General features: G+C 42.1%; 1 protein-coding gene across 2 annotated transcripts in view; it reads left to right on the top strand.

The window, feature by feature from the left end:
* The first annotated feature begins 2,831 nt into the window (after positions 1-2,831).
* Positions 2,832-15,654, top strand: part of SYN1 (synapsin I) — a 99,533-nt gene continuing 86,710 nt past the window's right edge. For both annotated transcript variants that reach the window (XM_034433973.3, XM_034433972.3), the window contains exon 1: positions 2,832-3,329. In XM_034433973.3, the coding sequence (XP_034289864.2) occupies positions 2,965-3,329 (365 nt within the window). In that variant the 5' untranslated portion in view covers positions 2,832-2,964. The remainder of the gene's footprint in view (positions 3,330-15,654) is intronic.

The following is a 15,654-nucleotide window of genomic DNA, read 5'->3' as shown; positions in this document are numbered from 1 at the left end:
TTAGAACAAGGTAGTCAACCAGTAACCCCACCAGGAACTGCCAATTTACCATTCCTGTAATGGAGCTGTGGTGGCGCAGTGGTTAGAATGCAGTACGGACAAAGATACTAACATTTTCAGCACCATGGACAGCACTCCAACAATCCTGTATCTTGACCAGCTGCCTCAATTACTGTGCCATTAAAATGTTATAATGCAGCTTAAACTTTATGAATCAAATGAAAACCTATAGCTTTGTGTGTGTGTGTGTGTGAGTGAGTGAGTGAGAGAGAGAGAAAGAGAGAGAGGGAGGGAGGGAGGGAGGGAGGGAGGGAGGGAAAGAAGGAAAGATGGAGATAATATCAGAAGTGAGGAGGTTTATTTTATTTGCAGTTTCTGCCTTGGCTTACTACCTCAAATGTTCTGCTTTTTAATGATGTCTCTGCCATTTTCAAACTGCAACAATATTTTTTTACAGATATTGTCTGCTTCAGTTTTAGATCTCTTTACCAGCAATATGAAGACAACCACAATGGATCAATACATTTCTTGAAGCTTGGGTAAAATATAAAAATAGGAAAAGTAAGGATAATAATATGCCCAATCATTTGGAAGATATGAAGTTACCGAAGCAATAAGTCTAACATCACATATGATGCAGCTAAATTTGTTTTGCAAATATTAAAGCATGCAAATAAATTACTATAGAATTAGATATGCTTTAGCAAAGTATAAATATTATACCCAGATGGAATTACATTATGTATTGTGTTATTAACATATTAACATTGATGGGCATATCATTTTAAATCAGTTTATGTTATATTATTGTAAGGCAGTTTTGCTGTGCAACTCTTTTATTGTTCCAATATAAAATGCATTTGTGATAAGAAACTAGCTTTAAAAAGCTTTTTAATATTTTAAAATATTTGCAATGGACAGACATCTGGCTTCAGGGATCTGGGTTGTTTACACTGATATATGAAGATTTAATAACTAGAACCAAGTGATTTAGCAGCAAACTGAATAAAGAATATGACATTTAGCCCATTTGTTTCCAACCCCCAAAACGAATTCTATCTCTTCAAATAAAAAGTCACATCCAAATTTTCTCTTAGGTTATCTTAACTTCAGCAGTCAGATTTGTCTTACATTTAAAATAAAATGTATAGTGCTGCATAGCCAAACAAATAGAACAGAATTACACCTTCTGACCCACTGCAAATCAGTCAAGAAGTTTTCTTCTGCCTATCTCTTAAAGCACAATAAAAATGTTGGAAGCAGTAGTGAATTACTTTTTGTTGCTGCACCTATGTAATTTAAATCATCTTTTTATGTAAAAAGAAAAACAGTACATCTTGGGTATTTTTTAAATAAAATCTTCAGTTTATGAGGAAAGAGAAAGCATGTGTAAATTTATTTATGCAACTATAAGCAACAACAACAAAAAAGAAAGCTAAGGTACATGCTTTAATTTCTGCAGCACAGAAATTGTCTTCTCTTTTATAGAGTGGGTCTGTATATAGCTCAGCTCTCATACTTTCTCTTAGTCTTATAGCGTAAATGATGACTCCTTATTCCTACTTTGTCCATCTTTTCTGCTTGGGTCCATTCTGGAAAATTACTGGCTGCTGCAGCTGCCTAATGCATATATCTGCACCATTTTGAAATTTGAAAGATCAAAAGAAGAAACTCTTCCTTTTTGCTCATGTTACTTTGCATGCTTCATGCACTACACGAATACATAAATAATGGACATGGAACCCAACATTTTAAAAATTTAAAATACTACTGACATTCATTATCTTCTTTTTCAGTTTTTTTTTGGGTAAAGGTATTGGCAACCAGGCTTCATTGGTTAGGATCTTGGTGTTTGGGGAGACTGTTCCTTGAGCCTCTGAATGTGGTAGGATGAAGTCAAAGCTATTGATTTTCCTGAAGATGCTTCCTCCCTGAGGGCACCTGATTTTGAGATTTGCACGCATTTGAACCAACCTTTCCTATGGAATGCAAAGCAGCATTGGGAACAGATTTCCAATTTGTCTCATGATACCATGAACCTTTGGAAATCACAAATGACAGCATCAGCATTATGGGCATTGCCATGACACGCACCGTCTCCAGAGGGGAACATAGCATCATAAGCATCACCTTCTCTCCTTGTATTCTGCAACTGTGCTGTCGGGTACCAGGCTATACCATTCTCAGCTGCTGGGGAGGGGGGGAGGGATGGGAGATAAGTGTTGACTTTCCCCCTGATCTTACTGGTTAATGGTGTATCCCTACATTAGCTTTGCAAGGAGAGAGGTTGCTCCCATTGCTGTCAAGAGGGTCCAGAGGCGGACCCAATTGACTAGATAGAGCTGGTTGCTGAGGATTGCAGAAGACTCCAGGATTTGCGAGGAGCCGTGTCAGGCTGTTTTTTTCCCCCCTCCTATAAATACCCCCCCACTCCTTCTCTCCAAAGCGCAGGGGCAGAAGGAATCCCTTTCCCCGTAGAAGCTCCCCGCAGGAGGCAAGCAGGAGGGGAGAAAAACAGCGCTTTGAAAGGAAGCTAGTTAGAAAGATTCCCATCTGCGAATTCCATCTTCCTTCACAGCGAATGTCCTCCTCCTTTTGAAACAGATCCCCGGTAGGCGAGCCGATCTCCTTTCTATCCCCACAACAAGCTGCTCCCGGGAAAGCAGTGCTAGAAACTTCGCCCGGCGATCGAAGCTTCCCCCCCCCACCCCCCGACCCGACCCCCGAGAGAACCTCTTCCCAAGGCTGGCTGACCGGATCGCCTTTTCGGTGGTTCCTCTTTCTAGGGCAACTTGGCAAGCCTTTTCTCGAGGAGGGCTTCTGGTGGAGGTCGTTGGAATCCCCTCCAGTGATTATCCCGAGGAAGAGCCCCTCATCTTTCCCTCCAGAGGTACCCCAATATAGCGACCCCCCCCTCATCTGTGGGACACCCAAAACCCTTGAGACTTCAAACCACTCGTCGAGATGAATTACCTGCGCAGGCGACTCTCTGACAGCAACTTCATGGCCAACCTGCCCAACGGCTACATGACCGACCTCCAGCGCCCTCAGCCACCGCCGCCGCCGCCCAGCGCCACCTCTCCATCGCCGGGCAGCATCTCCCCAGCTGAAAGGCCACCGGCGGCCCCCAGCCCTGGAGCCGGAGCCGGTGGTGGTGGTGGCGGTGGCGGAGCCGGGGGTTTTTTCTCGTCGCTGTCCAACGCGGTGAAGCAGACGACCGCCGCGGCAGCAGCCACCTTCAGCGAGCAAGTCGGCGGGGTGGCTGGCTCTGCAACATCGTCGGGGCGCAGCAAAGTACTACTGGTAGTCGATGAGCCAGGGACGGACTGGTAAGGTCCTCAGAAGGGGAGAAGGGCATCCATCCCATGCTTAGCCTTCCTTCCTTCCTTCCTTCCTTCCTTCCTTCCTTCCTTCCTTCCTTCCTTCCTTCCTTCCTTCCTTCCTTGTCATTTTTCCCATTCAGCTTCAAATGAACTGTGAGTTATAGATGGGGGAAGGGGCAAATTGGGATTTCCAAATTACTTCATATTGAACTTCTTCGCATAAAGAAAGGTAGGGGTAGTGTAAGAGTGGGGGAAAGAAATGGGGAAATAGCTCCTTTGTTTCACCCTGATCCAGTTATAGGGTCTACTTAGGTTCTTTTTGACGAGGGCCTGTTTCCTCACTACTTACTTATATTTGCTTCTTGGATCACCCAGCGACGTTGAAGCAATATGCAACATATCCCCATTACTATTGTCTCAGCAAAATAATGGCTCAGTGGTGCTGGAAAAAGCAGTTAGTGAGAAAGGCTGTAAGTGGATGAGATGATGTAGTCTTATATCCTAGCTCACAATCCCTGGATATCCTTTAGTAGGGTATCATCCATTGACATTCTTGCCTCCTTTTTCATTTTATCTTTCTGGACTTTTTCTCAGTTCTTTATTTGCTCCTTAATTTTTGTAGCCACCTGTAATTTCCTCCATAAGGGTATTCTTCTGCTGAAGCTATATATTGGCAGAGCTGGATTTCTGTCTGTTCCATGTCTGAGCAAAGATGAAGTATCTGTAATCTTTTGGCATGATGGAGAGAAATACAAAGTACAGGACAAGAGGGTGTTAGGGTGAGATCTATTGGAGATACACTTGGGTGTTGTACTAGAGTCTAGTCCCATTCAAGGGCCACTGCTATTCAGTTAGTCCCAGTAAGGAAATGCACAGTGACAAGAAAGGGAGAGAACACTTCCTGTGAAATTTTTTTGCAATGCAGTATTTACAAGATGTGAAAAAGGAAGTGCTGTTTCCAAGGGTGTGAAATAGCAGTTTGGGAATTCAGAGGGTTTCCAAAAATACCAACTTTTGTATCATAGATCTACACAGTTTGGGGCTGGGTTGTGAAAACATCAACTACCAGTTTGGTAGTTCTCCTCCTACCCTGCACATTGAATTGTCTGTCCTTCTTTCCTTTCAATTCAGCTTTAAGAGTTAGGGTGGCTTTAATAATTAATTAGAAGATTCGGGGATTTGATCTGGGCAATCTCCTCACCACCACTTCATGAAAGATTAAGGAACGGCATCTGACATTTTTCTGCAGCTTATTGGTGGATCCACTTGACTAGCTTCTTTTCAAAGATGTTTAAGGAGGATGGCGATTTGCCTAGCCTGTGATCAGAATTATTCAAACAATTACACAGTGTGGTCTAATTTTAACTGAAACATATTCAGAGACTCTCAGATCTCCTAATAACAAGCACATTGATCGCTGTCTGATATATATCTAACAGTCATTCTAGTCTCTTTCTCTTATCCTATCATGCCTTAAATTGGGTTTCCATCATCGGGTTTCAGATCTCCTGGTAATTCTTCCGGAGCCCACATTTTTTCTTTCCTTCCTTCCTTTTTTTCAGCTTTCAAAGTTATTTAGCCTTTCTGGCTTGAACATTCACTAGTTCATAGATCTTCACAGAGAATTTACATGTATTTTTGGCCTGTTAACAGTAGAATTATGGTTATTAACGAGGAAATGCAGGCCTTGAGGTATCGGTCTATTTACTGTATGATTCAAGATCTTTCACAAAGTGTAAATCCAGTCTGGATATAAATTTAGAATGGATGTGATCTATGACATGTAGTTTAATCAACTAAATGGATTAAATCTCTCCTTAGTGAGTCATCCTATGGAATTCTTCTTGAGTTTTCTATTCTGCTTCCTTGGTTTCTGGTATTTGGTGCAGTCTCTTTAGTACAGGAAATGAAGGAGCATGACTTCTCCAAAAGGGATATCAATATAAGAATGGATTGTTAATTACAAAGGGTTTTGTAGCATCTCAAAGAGTCAAATATATACAGTAAAAGCAAAAATCAAGGGTTAATATAACATGATAATACTAATTTGTATAATCCTATGGTCTTTTTTCATGTACTGAGAAACAACATGAATAGATTGAATGATAAATGATAAACTCAGTCCCTATCAGACAGTTCCCAAGATCCAGCAGGGAGACTGAAATCTCATGGCTTCCTGATGATGTATGGAGGCCAGTTTATGTGACTGAAATATGGATTGTGGGTTTGAGAACAGCATTGAGAAGAAATGGGTCAATACCCTTTTTCATCATTGCTGAATGATAGATTTCTATAGGCTGGAAAGGCCAGGCATCTACCGAGGAAGAGTTTTGGGTTTGGGTTTGTTTTTTTTTTAAAAAACCTCTTACACTGTTCGAGAAATTTGTGATACTGACCACTGCCAGCAAGCAGATAGACAATTCTAACATGGATACAGCATTCATGATCCAAATTGGAAGACCAACCAAGATTTCCTTTAATGCCTTTGGATGACTTGATACATGAACAAGGAGAATTTATGGAGGAAAAACACCTTTCCTGAATCTGAAGGGCTCTCTATGGCCTGCCCTGTACCTTCTAGACTGCCCAGCCTTCCATTCTCATGGTAACCTCGAATGACAGCATGTGCTCTGTTGCTATTGGAGGACATGTTGCCTGTTCATAATGTTTATGAATTGTACATCTTTCAAGGGCTCTGAAGTAAGTAATCTGTTATGGATGGAGTTGGTCCATATTTCATATGCGCAGAAGCTGACTAGGTTGCCAAACAAACATCAGCAGTCCTTCACTTTCAAGGTCTTCAAGAAAAAGAGGAACATTGCCCAAAACAAGAAAATGCAGAATCAGTTATGCTCTTGAATGAAATGTTAAAAAGGAGAGGCCGCTTGGTAGGAATATTATGGGCAAATCTCAAAGTAAAACTGCTGTGAAGTATATTAAGAGGCAGGATTAAACATTGGCCATTAGGAATCCATAATTTCTCTCTCTAACTAGAAGACTTAGTTTAAATAGTGTTTAGCAAGATTGAGAAAAAGAATCATGGACTGGATTTCATATATTTATAAGAACTGGGTTATCAAGGATGGAGAGAAATTTGAGGCCAAAACAATGGTGTTCTTGCTTACTTGTGCTTTTCCAAATGGGAAACAACCTTGAATTTAAGATGATCTTTTCAACAGAAGCATATATTGGAAAAATCTGTCGACCTCTATTTTTATATTCTTAACAAACCTAAGTGGATCATTGTATTTTAAAGGTAAAATATGTGTCCCTCTGTTCTAAAAGATAAATTATTTGAGCGGTTCAGAATTGAGATATCCTTTCAGATGAATTTAGTACTTGCATATCTACTTTATAGGGAAATGCAAGGCTAAACATGAGGACAATATGGTAGTCAAGGCAATATTTGTCCAATGACTTTAACCTGGACAAATGGCTACCATAAATCTAAAAGCTGTTTGGGTGGTGTTGATGGGGAGCAATCATTAGCCTCCAAATAGCACCAGCTGCCTGCAATTATTGCATGTTCAAATCTCATCAGGCTCAAGGTTGACTCAGCCTTTCATCCTTTCGAGGTAGGTAAAATGAGGACCCAGATTGTGGGGGCAATAAGCTGACTTTGTATGAAAAAGAACACCGCTTGGGTGGGGGGGCAAAGCCCTACTAAGCAGGTATATACAAAAGTATGAAGGCTATTGCTTAACACATTGTAAACCGCCCTGAGTCTCCGGAGAAAGGGCGGCATATAAATCAAACTAATAAATAAATAATAAATAATAAATAAATACAGTCATAGGGATTGCAAGGGATGAACTATCTTCCAGATTTGGTGAACTTTCAGGCTTGCAAAGCCCCTCAACTTCCAAGAAGAATTTCAGCCAGCTCCTTGACATAGAAATGCTCTCATATGGGAGGAAGGATCATCTGCTGAAATCCTGACATGAAAGCTTCCAGCTTGGTGCTGGAACCAGCTTGTTTTTCAGATGGGTTTTTGCATAGTCATTGCTGGAGCCTGGTCTCCTAATAGCAAGAGGGCACTACTCTCTTGGAAAAATAAAAAAAGAAGACCAACAGTCTGTTGGCCAATCACACTGCTGGCTATTCCCATTATTATTATTGTTGTATCTAATGGGATTTGCAATAAAAAGTTACAGTCTGTATTTTCCATCCCATCTGGAATGCTCCCATCTAGCTGCCATGCCACCAGCATCAATTTTCACCATCTTACTATGTTTCACCAAAGGAAGTGAAAAATCTTGTGCCCCCACCTAATTAAAGAGTAATAGATATACTCCAGGAGGCAGGAGAGATCTATAAGCCCCCAAATGTTGCTGATTTCTATTATAGCATTGATTTTCGGAGATTTAAACCAGCTATTGGGATATTGGACAGCAATTTATCTTCATTCTCTAGACTATTAGCTCTGGAATGTCACTAAGCGTGCTCAGTCCTCTTAAGGCTGTTTGGGGGATTGTCTTCTTTTTATTTGTTAAAGTCTTTTACTTACTATATTTTCCTTTATCCAAGGGACATAGTACAACATTTTATCCTCCTGAACATCCTGCTTGATCAGCCACTGAGCTTCATGGCCGAGGGCTGATTGGAACCCTAGTCTCTAGGATTGTGGTTCCATTGGATGCAATATGGCTGCAATGCATCCACATTAATGTTGGTTTCCATAGAAAAGGCATAGAAAGAACACTACCAAGGCATCCTCCATCTCTGTATAGATGAACTCCAGAGAAATAAGAGCCTTCTTAGGAAACTGGAAACCCTGGAAGAAGTGATGTGACCATGACTGCATCATATTTTTTTCCCAGTTCATACTTTTGTAGGACAGTGTATTCATTTATTTCGGTGTATCCTCTGTGGAACTCAAGCTTCTTCTTCTCTTTGATCCTCACAACAACCTTGTGACGTAAATTAGCCCGAGAGAATGACTGGTCACCAACTGGACGTCATTGCTTAATGGGAATTTAAATCTGCAGTGACCCAAACCAGCACTAGGCAATGCATCATATTGATTCCACTTGTCCTGATTGAGTATTGGGCTTATGTGCATCTTCCTTTGCCTGTGTCATAGTCAGGAGACAAAGAAAAACCAGAGCTCAGCGTTCTCTGAAGAAACAAGCTGATCTTGAGCGTCAGCACTGCAAAATATAGAGGTCTGACATGATTGAACATTTCTATGCTAAATATCAGAGAAGATAAATATAGCCTGGTCTTCTTCCAGGCCTCCTATTTTTTTTGTGAGGAAGTATTCATTGTTGTTGTTTTTTAATGTTGCCTATAAGGAACATTGCATGAGCCTCCCACCTGTCTCAGCAATTTCTCACTCCTGAGAGCAAGCTACCTTCATGAAACCTTTACCCACCTGTTTTTCAGTGCTTTGATAAAATATTGAGACATGAACGTTTTCTAGGTTGCAGTTCTGAGAGCTCAGTCTTACGGTTAGTATATTATTGCTAAGGCGAACTGATCAATAGCGAGCAGCAAGGAGATATACAACCTCTATGTTTGGTTCCATGCAGTGGTGATCTGGATACTTGTTTCCCTGATTTTTAAAAATGTATATTTATTTTATTTTTTTATTTTATTTTTATACCGCCCTTCTCCTGCGGGACTCAGGGCGGTGTACAGCCGAGATAAAACATAGCATATAAAATTTAAAAACAGTTTAAAAAACAATTAAATAATTTCGGCCCAAAACTTAAAACAACCCAATTAAAACCGAATTCAATTAAAACTGAGCAGATGGGATTAAGCCAGCCCGGCTAGATGGAATAATCTCACTATGATATAGACCCCTCCCACTATTTTTTCTTTAGTTCCACCCCTGCACCTTCTGTTTTTATAGTTAGTTCAAGATCCAAAGCTTTTTCATCCAAGCACACCGTGTGCTTGGCACGGCAATTGCCATCCAGACAATCTGAGCAGAGAGATGCCAAGTCCTGGGAAAGGAAAGTTCTTGAGATATGAAGTCCCCCCCCCCAACAAACACCAGAGGAAACATCTTCATATGAGATCTGGGAGATAGGACATGGAAAAACACAGACATATATATAGGGCATATTTATTTATTTATTTATTTTATTTATTTATTTTTCATATTTCTATGCCGCCCACTCTCCAAGGACTCTGGGCGGCTTACACCAAAGACAGTATACTAAATAGCATATTGCCCCCAACAATCTGGGTCCTCATTTTACCCACCTCAGAAGGATGGAAGGCTGAGTCAACCTTGAGCCTGGTGAGATTTGATCCACTGATCTGCTGAACTAGCAGTCAGCTGAAGTAGCTGCAGTACTGCACCCTAACCACTGCGCCATCTCGGCTCCTATATTATCCCATGATTTATAAGATATGATTTTTCTAGCATGTGTGTGTGTGTGTATGTGTGAATCCTGGAAAGTTCAGATAGTTACAGTAGGCCCATGATGGCGAACCTATGGCACATGTGCCACAGGTGGCATGCAGAGCCAAATTGGTGGGCACGTGAGCGTTGCCCAAGCTCAGCTTCGGTGTGCATGCGCTTGCCGGCCAGCTTATTTTTGGGCCTTCTGGGCCCACTGGAAGTCGGGAAACCGGCCTCCAGAGGGCCTTCCGGGGGATGGGGAAGGCTGTTTTCGCCTTCCCCAGGCTCATAGAAAGGCTCTGGAGTCTGGAGAGGGCGAAAAACAGGCCTACTGTGCCCACTGTGCCATTGCATGCAAAAAGTGGGGGAGTGCAGGGGTGGTGGTCATATGAGCATGTGCGGGACACATTTAATTATGGGTGTGGGCATGCACACGCATGACCCCCCGCTCCCGCCGCTTTTGGCACGCGACGGCAAAAAGGTTAGCCATCACTGCAGTAGGCTATATGAATTTGTAAATAAATCGCAAGCTGCAACACCTACCTATGTACTGATGATTTTTTTTAAAAGTGAATGGATTTGGACCTGGTTTATACTTGAAAGGGAGAACCAGGTTTTTAAATTAGATTAAAAAGTTTTTTAAAAAGTGTTGGAAAAAGCCATGGTAAACCACTTCAATACTATTGCCAAGAAAACTAAGTGGACATGTCCACATAGTAACCAGAAGCTGAGTTCAGTTTTAGTGAGATTTTCTCTTTTCTTCTCTCTCCATAGTGACTCCAAAGTCTGATAGTTAACTGATTTCGTCATATTTTTTAATGGCTTGGCAGTGCTTTGTGGTAATAATTTGAAAAAGGTTCTTTGGAGCACTGCCATGAAATCTTAGGAAAAGACACAGCTGCTTTGAAGAGTTGCAGACATGTGCTATGTTTGTGCCTCCACCTGCTTCACAGCGCCCTTCTGGAATCAAATGACATAACCCCATTTTTTCTTAACCCCCAGAATTCACCCTCTTGAAAGTGGAATCGTGAAGTTTCGCAGGGGTAGATTTTCATTAAAGGATGAGACCAAAGACAGTTTCCATCAACAGCAATGAGATATGATAATGAAACGGAACCTCTGTGTCAGAATTTTCTGCTGCTAGGTTCACAATGTATTTATACCTCCCAAGGTAATTTATTGCTGTTGAATCCCGCTTTTGAGGCTCCCCAAATAATATTCTTGGCTGCTATTGGGAGACAAAGTTATTGGTCCAGATGGAGCTTTAGACTGAGTATACCTAATATCCTAATGTTCTCAATCAATTCTAATAAGATACTATGTTAATTAAAAACACTATATTAAATTGGGAGGGGTGACTACACAAATACTTCATTAAAAAGTCCTTGGTAAAGTAATAGAGTGCACTTTTGTGATATGGCCTTTTCTTATATGAGGTTCTTAAGCCTCTGAGGCTAGCATGTGCCAGACTGATCCAGATGTTCCCAGATGCATCTCCAGGTTTCTAACCAAGTGGAAACCATCAAAAGGCTCCACACTCAGCTCCTGGTTAGATTGCAGATTGCAGCTACAAAGGGATTCCCTTTCGAAGGGATATGACCTGTTTGAAGCAGAGGACAGTTGAGATGAGAAAAGGGAGCTGAGCCATGGCACCGTCATGCCCTCCCAGGTTTTACTCAATACTTCTCCTTGACGTGCTGCTCATCCCCCACCTGACTGCTTGCTGGGAAAGGGGAGGCTCTTCCGCAAAGAAGCCGGTGCTTTAGGAGGATTGAGCCACAGGGAGCAGAACTGCTGGCATTTCTCACAGGATCCCTGCTGGGGACGCTATGTTAGGATGCAGAGGTGGTTGTTTCCCAGCAGGCCAAGATGGAGGGTGTCAATGCCTGGGAGGCCACACAGCCCTAAGGAGGGGAAATTGTGGCTTTGCTCCCCTGCAGTCTCTCCTTGGTATGTGATCCTGACTAAGGGATGATCAAAAGGCTGCCTTGTAGGCCTTGCCATCTCCCGCACCCTTCCCTAGCCCGTTGTCCTGAGCACAGCTTTCAGGCTTTGCTTGAACCATCTGATCCTATTTGCCCCCTCCTCTAATTCTTGTCTAAGGTACAGAGATTTGGGATAATATTACTTCTCGTTATCCTTTATCTCTGACTCTGCTGAAGGCTTCAAATCTCATTGCTTTGAATGGCTAGATGGCCTTTGGCTTCTGGGCAGAGTTGCCCACTTTTCTGGGAATTTCCCCAGCATGCCTATATATTATCCTTTCAGCCCCTGGCTAGACAGGATGATGCCCCCTTGGAAATGTTGCTGCAGCTGTACAAGTAGCCCTCAACTTACAACAGTTCATTTAATGACCAAAGTTACAACAGCACTGAAAACAGTGACTTACGACCATTTTTCACACTGAAGATCACTGCAGTATCCCCATAATCATGTGATCAAAATTCGGATGCTTGGCCACTGATTCATATTTATGACTGTTGCAGTGTCCTGGGGTCAGGTGATCACCTTTTGTGACTTTCTTACAAAGCAAAGTCAACGGGGAAGCCAGATTCACTTAACAACCATGTTACGAACGTAACCATTGCAGTGATTCACATAACCACTGTGGCACGAAAGGTCATAAAACGTTTGGGGCTCCGTTGTGGTTGTAAGTCGAGAAGTACTTGTGTTCATCCACATGACAAGCTGCAAGGTATCACAGGGAAGTCCAGAGACTACCTGACACACACTTCTTGTTTTCTGTGCTTATTAAAGATGTTCCCTATTTTAGAGTGTCAGTCTTGGTTAAACTTCTCTCTCTAATTTCTCACTTGGCTGGACATTTGTAAGATTTGGTCACTCTGCAGCGGCTTTCCCTGGCCTTGTCACCACTGGATGTTTTGGACACAAAGCCCCATAATGTAGTCCATGGACAGTGTTGATGAAGTTCAAACTGTAGAGGCAGCAGCCCAGAACTTCTGGAGTTGCTCAGTCTCAGGAAAGCTGCTTTATAGCATTTCATTCCCTCTCCAAAAGTATCTCTCACTTGACATTAACAAAGCCATCCTATGCGTATCTACTCAGCTAATAGTACTCCCTTTCAGGTCTAATAAGGCAGAAATAATACAGAATAGGCCTACAAACACTTACCTGAGATTAAATATATCCCGGGGAAAAAATGGAGCTGATTTAGGAGGATTTATTCTGGAAAGTTCTATGGAAATGGGGAAGATGCCTTCTGTTTTTAGTGCACCGGCCTGCAAATAGTGCATGAAAAAAATAGAGGCTGTTTTTCTCACAACACCTGTATTAAGTCTATTTTGAACCGCTGACAACATATTGTGTAGGACACTTGTGCTTATCCCCTCCTAGAGCGGTGCCAAACTCTACTCCCTTCCCCCATGGCTTTTAAATCATTTCAAGAGAAGCTATTCCAGACAAAATGAATACTGCAGGCAGAGTCTTTGATAATAGGTACTGTATGTCAGAAAACTGGTAGTCGGACTGGGTGGTCAGAGAAAACATCATGCAAATAGGTATCAATCAATCAATCAATCAATTTATTATTACAGTCTTAGACCAGAAACAAATAAAAGCCCTCGGTATATATTACGAATTCTAATATAAAATAATAAATGACAACTAAATCTATAATAAAATCCAGTGTCCATTATATATGGTCTGACGACTATACAATAGTTGCAAACTGTTGCTTAAACTGTGTGGCCCGTTGTGGGTTCAACGCTAAAAGGGAAATGACTAAGCAATGCAAGGGTTAGCCACAATTGTTATATACATCGCTATGGTGAAGAAGACACATATTTGCGACAAATCCCTAGTATAACAAGCATATTTCTATTTCCATTTGCACGTTGTCAGATATTTTGGCAACTTTTTGGCAATCCTTTCAGCATATATGCTGATATACAGTATGGTGGATGTCTCTGCATCGGATACTGTATGTGACTGTTCTCCTGTTTCAGACTTACTAGGCCCGTGATGGCGAACCTATGGCACGCGTGCCACAGGTGGCATGTGGAGCCATATCTGTGGGCACGTGATCATTGCCCTACCTCAGTTGCAGCGCGCATGTGTGCGCCAGCCAGCTGATTTTCGGGCCTTCTGGGCCCACCGGAGGGGCCTCCAGAGGGCCTCCGGGTGGGGGGGAGGCCGTTTTCACCCTCTCCAGGCTCCAAGAAAGCCTCTGGAGCCTGGGGAGGGTGAAAAACAGGCCTACCGGGCCCACCGGTAATCTTTTTGCCGTCGCGTGCCAAAAGCGGAGGGAGTGCGGGGGGGTTGTGTGCACATGCACGGGGGGACGGGGTGCAGGGGGGCATTGAATTATGGGTGTGGGCACATGTTCGTGCGACCCCCCCCGCGTTCCCCCGCTTTTGGCACGCGACAGCAAAGAGGTTAGCCATCACTGAACTAGGCTATATTCAAAGGTGATCTCACATGTAAAATCATTGCAATACGTCTCTATATTGACTCATTGTTCTTCCAACTCAATATCCTGGAAATGTTGAAGAAATCCTTTTGATCTGAGAAAATAATCAGAAGGTCCCAAGACTCAAGGGCGAAGACATCTTTGGAGCTAATTCCCCATCTCATCTTTGCAAGTTCTTAATGGCGGTGCTTTTCTTTTTGGGTGGGTGGACGGGAAATGGTCTAAAAGTCTATTTCCATTTTAGTGGCATGAAGGCTGCTTCCATAGCCTATCCCTGTGGGATTCCAGTTAGGGCTGACCCACAGAAGGAGTCTGTTGCAGCCTTTTGATGCACATATTATTTCATGTCCAGCATTGCATCAGGAAGTGCTTTAGAAATACTGCAATCCTACAGGTGTAGTAAGTGGTGGATAGGTTTATGATTGGTCTGCAGCAGGCAGGGAAGAATTATTCAGGATCAATTTTGAGCTTACCAGGGTATTTTTGAGAGCAGATAGCAGTGGCATAGGAAAGACAGGAAAGGTGTGTTTGGTAGAATTATCATTATATATATTTATCCATCTATCCATCCATCCCTCTCTTTCTCTCATCTACAGGTGTCTGTCTGTCTGTCTGTCTGTCTGTCTGTCTGTCTCTCTCTATCATCCATCCATCCATTTCCTCTCTCTCATCTATCTATCTATCTATCTATCTATCTATCTATCTATCTATCATCTATCCTTCCATCCATCTCTCTCTTCTATCTATCTATCTATCCATCCATCTATCTTCTATCCATCTATCTATCTTCTATCTATCCATCCATCCATCCCATTTCTCCTGTCTGTCTGTCTGTCTGTCTGTCTGTCTGTCTGTCTGTCTGTCTATCTATCTATCTATCTATCTATCTATCTATCTATCTATTCATCAATCAATCCATTCATCCCCTCTCTCTCATCTATCTATCTATCTATCTATCTATCTATCTATCTATCTATCTATCTATCTATCTATCTATTCATCAATCCATCCATCCATCCATCTCTCTCATCTATCTATCTATCTATCTATCTATCTATCTATCTATCTATCTATCTATCTATCTATCATTTGTTGTATTATGGTCAGTGGGGGAGGGGGGGAGTCTTCTAAAACTGCCTTTCTCAGTTGCTTCTTCCAGATGTACTGAGGCTACAGCTCACAATACTGGGGACTGTAGTTCCAAAAATTTTAGAGGAGTAAGGTTGCATATGTATTAGCTTTGTTCCAAATCTATGATTAAGTCCCATCCAGATAGGCAACCACATTTGTATTTAAAAACTCCTAGTGTTTGTTTGGTTTCAGGAGATGGAACCTAGGAGAACATTTGCAAAAATAGAACAAAGAATTGAAGTTTATTTGGCTATGCTAGACTTCACCTCTGTCTGGACTTTGTGGCAGAGTAAAGGAGATGCGCAGATCAGAGAAAGGAAAAACTAGTAATACTTCTCCAGTCATCCTATTGGTTTGCTATTAATCCAGCCTGCCTGTATTTATAAGGCCTTTGGGGGAGGAATGCCAGATGCAGG

Source organism: Pantherophis guttatus, chromosome 2, assembly GCF_059756535.1.
Source record: "Pantherophis guttatus breed Tessera chromosome 2, ASM5975653v1, whole genome shotgun sequence".
Lineage (NCBI taxonomy): Eukaryota > Metazoa > Chordata > Lepidosauria > Squamata > Colubridae > Pantherophis > Pantherophis guttatus.
The sequence above is the reverse complement of the archived record's forward strand: the minus strand, read 5'-3'. Positions and strand labels throughout refer to the sequence as shown.